The sequence below is a fragment of the Homarus americanus genome, unplaced genomic scaffold (genome assembly GCF_018991925.1).
Source record: "Homarus americanus isolate GMGI-L3 unplaced genomic scaffold, GMGI_Hamer_2.0 scaffold11302, whole genome shotgun sequence".
In the NCBI taxonomy this organism is placed as follows: Eukaryota; Metazoa; Arthropoda; class Malacostraca; order Decapoda; family Nephropidae; genus Homarus; species Homarus americanus.
The window spans coordinates 375,750-379,579 of NW_024736744.1; the positions used below are offsets into that span (position 1 = coordinate 375,750).

General features: G+C 54.0%; 1 protein-coding gene across 1 annotated transcript; it reads right to left on the minus strand.

Annotated features, from left to right (window-relative positions):
* Window positions 1-1,433: 1,433 nt before the first annotated feature.
* On the minus strand, window positions 1,434-2,411 carry LOC121872470. The gene has a single exon (XM_042375259.1). The coding sequence runs from the start codon at window positions 2,409-2,411 to the stop codon at window positions 1,434-1,436; it is 978 nt and encodes a 325-aa protein (XP_042231193.1).
* Between the last annotated feature and the right edge of the window lie 1,419 nt (window positions 2,412-3,830).

The following is a 3,830-nucleotide window of genomic DNA, read 5'->3' on the forward strand; positions in this document are numbered from 1 at the left end:
CGTCTGTGGCTGGATAAGTGTTATTGGTGGCCTGCTGGTTCACAGGTTGGATAAGCACGTTGCTACCTGTCTGTAGATGGGCGTTGTTGTTGATATACGTGTTGCTTTCCGCTCTGTCTAGGCTGACATGTAGGCTGCTGCCTGTCTGTGGTTGCTGCTGCTGCCTTTTGTGAAGTTGATACGTGTTGTTGCGGTTTTGTGGCTGATTAATAATGCGTTGCTGCTGCCTGCCTGTGGCTGACACGTGTTGCTGCTGCCTGTCTGTGGTTGACACGTGTTGCTGCTACCTGTCTGTGGTGGTTGACACGTGTTGCTTGCGGCCTGTCTGTGGTTGACAAGGTTGCTGCTACCCGTCTGTGGTTGGGACAAGTGCGTTGCTGCTGCCTTTTGTGGCTGATACGCGTTGCTGCTCGCCTGTCTGTGGCTGGACATGTAGCTGCTGCCTGGTTCTGTGGTTGACACGTGCTGCTGCCTGCCTGCCTGTGGTTGGATTAATGTGTTGCTGCTGGCTCGTCTGTGGTTGGCCACGTAAAGCGTTGCTGCTTGCCTGTCTGGTGGCTGGGATTATGTGTTGCTGCTGCCTGTCTGTGGTTGATACGTTGCTGCTGCCCGTCTGGTGGCTGGATACGTGTTGCTGCCGTCTGGTCTGTGGCCGGGATTACGTGTTGCTGCTGCTCGTCTGTTGTGGCTGACATGTGTTGTTGCTGCCTGTCTGTGGCTGGATACGCGTTGCTGCTGCCTGTCTGTGGCTGGGATACGTGTTGCTGCTGCCTGTCTATGGCGCTGGACACGCAGTTGCTGCTGCCTGTCTGTGGCTGACACGTGTTGCTGCTGGACTGTCTGGTTGATACGTGTTGCTGCTGCCTGTCTGTTGTGGTTGATACGCGTGTTGTTGCTGCCTTGTCTGTGGTTGATACGTGTTGCTGCTCATCCAGGTTGACACGTGTTGCTGTTGGCGTCTGTGGTTGACACGTGCTGCTGCCTGTTCAGGGTTGACACGTGTTGCTGCTGCCTGTCTGTGGTTGATTATGCTGTTGCTGCTGTCTGTGGCTGGACACGCTGTTGCTGCCTGTCTGTGGTTGGCACGTGTTGCTGCTGCCTGGTCTGTGGTTGGACACGCGTGTTGCTGCTGCCCGTCTGTGGTTGACACGTGTTAGTTGCTGTCGTCTGTGGTTGACACGTGCGCTGTTGCTGCCTGTCTATGGTTGGACACGGTTGCTGCTGGGTTCGTCTGTTGATACGTTGTTGCTGCCTGTCTGTGGTTGATACTGTTGTTGTTGCCTGCTCTTTGTGGTTGACACGTGCTGCCTGTCTGTGGTTGATGCGTGCTGCTGCTGCCTGTCTGTGGTTGACAAGCGTTGCTGCGGGCCTGTCTGTGGTTGACACGTTGCTGCTGTCGGTCGCGTGGTTGATACGTGTTGCTGCTGCCTGGTTCAGTGGTTGATACGTGTTGCTGCTGCCTGTCTGTGGTTGACACGTTGTTGCTGCCTTTTGTGGTTGATACGTGTTGGCTGCGTTGCCTGTCTATGGTTGACACGTGCTGTTGCTGCCTGCTTCCGTGTTGATAGGCGTTTACAGTGGCCTGTCTGTGGTTGACACCGTTGTTGCTGCCTGTCTGTGGTGGTTATTGCCACGTGTTGCTGCTGCCTGTCTGTGGTTGATACGTGTTGCTGCTGCCTGTCTGTGGCTGGACACGTGTTGCTGCTGCCTTTGTGGTTGATACGTGTTGCTGCTGCCTGGTTCGCAGTGGCTGGACACGTGTTGCTGCTGCTGCCTGTCTGTGGTTGATACGTGCTGCTGCTGCCTGTCTGTGGTTGGATACGTGTTGCTGTTGCCCGCCTTTTGTGGTTGCATACACGTGTGTTGTTGCTGCCTGTCTGTGGTTGATGCGTGTTGCTGCTGCCCGTCTGTGGTTGACAAGTGTTTGGTATCTGGTCTGTGGTTGACAAGTGTTGCTGCTGGTCTGTGTGGTTGGCCGCGTTTGCTGCTGCCTTTTGTGGTTGATACGTGTTGCTCGCCTGTCTGTGGTTGACATGTAGCTGCTGCCTGGTCTGTGGTTGATTACGTGTTGCTGCCCTGCCTGTCTGTGGTTGACACGTGTTGCTGTTGCCTGTCTGTGGCTGACACGCCGTGTTGTTGCTGCCTGTCTGTATTGATATGTGTTGTTGCTGCCTGGTTCTAGTTGACAGCCGCGTTGCTGCTGCCTGTCTGTGGTTGATACGTGTTGTTGCTGCTCGTCTATGGCTGGACACGGTTGTTGCTGCCTGTCTGTGGCTGACACGTGTTGCTGCTGACTGTCTGTGGTTGATACGTGTTGCTGCTGCTGCCTGTCTGTGGTTGATACGTTGCTGCTGCTGCCTGGTCTGTTGTTGATAATGCGTTGTTGCTGCTTGTCTGTTGTTGCTGCTCATGTCCAGGCTGACGTGCTGCTGCCCGTCTGTGGCTGGGATATGTGTTGCTGCTGCCTGTCCAGGTTGACACGTGCTGCTGCCTGTCTCAGAAGCTGGGATTACCGTGTTGCTGCCCGTCTATGGCTGATACGTTGCTGCTGCCTGTCTGTGGCTGGACACGTGCTGCTGCTGCCTGCCTTGTTCGACACTGTTGTTGCTGCTGCCTTTGTGGCTGATACGTGCTGTTGCTGCCCGTCTGTGGTTGATACGTTGTTGCTGCCTGTTCAGGTTGATATGTGTTGCTGCTGCCTGCCTTTTGTGGTTGACACGTTGTTGCTGCTGCTGCCTTTGTGGTTGATACGTGTTGCTAAGCGGCCTGTCTGGACACGCTGTTGCTGCCTCGTCTGTGTTGACACGGTTGTTGCGGTCCTCCTGTGGCTGGACACGTGTTGTTGCTGCCTGTCTGTGGTTATTGACACGTGCTGTTGCTGGCTCTGTTCAGGGCCGACACACGTGTTGCTGCTGCTCATTTTTTCAGTGGTTGACACGTGTTGTTGTTGCTGCTTTGTGGCTGATACGTGTTGCTGCTGCCCGTCTGTGGTTGATATGTAAGCGTGTTGCCTGTCTGTTGTGGTTGATACGTGTTGCTGCTGCCTGTCTGTGGTTGATACGTGTTGCTGCTGCTGCCTGTCTGTGGTTGGATGTAAGCGTTGCTGCCTTTGTGGTTGATACGTGTTGTTGTTGCCTTTGTGGTTGACACGTGTTGCTGCTGCCCGGTTGACACGTGTGTTGCTGCTGCCCGTCTGTGGTTGACGTTGTTGCCGTCTTTTGTGGTTGATCCGTGTTGCTGCTGCCTTGTGGTTGATGTGTTGCTGTTGCCTTTGTGGCTGACACGTTGCTGCTCACCAGGTTGCTGCTGCCTGGTCTGTGGCTGACAAGCGTTGCTGTCTTTGTGGTTGATACGTTGCTGCCTTTTTGCTGATGCCGCTCTGTCTGTGGTTGATACGTGTTGCTGCCTGTCTGTGGCTGGATAAGTATTATTGCTGCCTGGTTCAGGTTGACACGTTGGTTAGTTAGTTTGTCTGTGGTCGACACGTTGCTGCTGGGGCTCTTTCGTCTTCTGTGGTTGATACGTGTTGCTGTTGCCTGTCTGTGGTCGACACTGCGTTGCTGCTGCCTGTCTTCTGTGGCTGATACGTGTTGCTGTTGCCCGTCTGTGGCTAGTGTTGCTGCTGCCTGCCTGTTGTGTTACATATTGTCTCTGCTCATGGTTGACATATGCTGTTGATCGTGTGCGTGAATGACAGACGTAACTAATAATAACAAAAGTTTTGTCAGGTCCCATCATGTTGATCTGTTGCGGGGTTCACTTCTAACACCCTGACAGTGGTGATGGAACTCTGAGATCAGTCTATATACTTCAGACTCTTTAATGCGTGT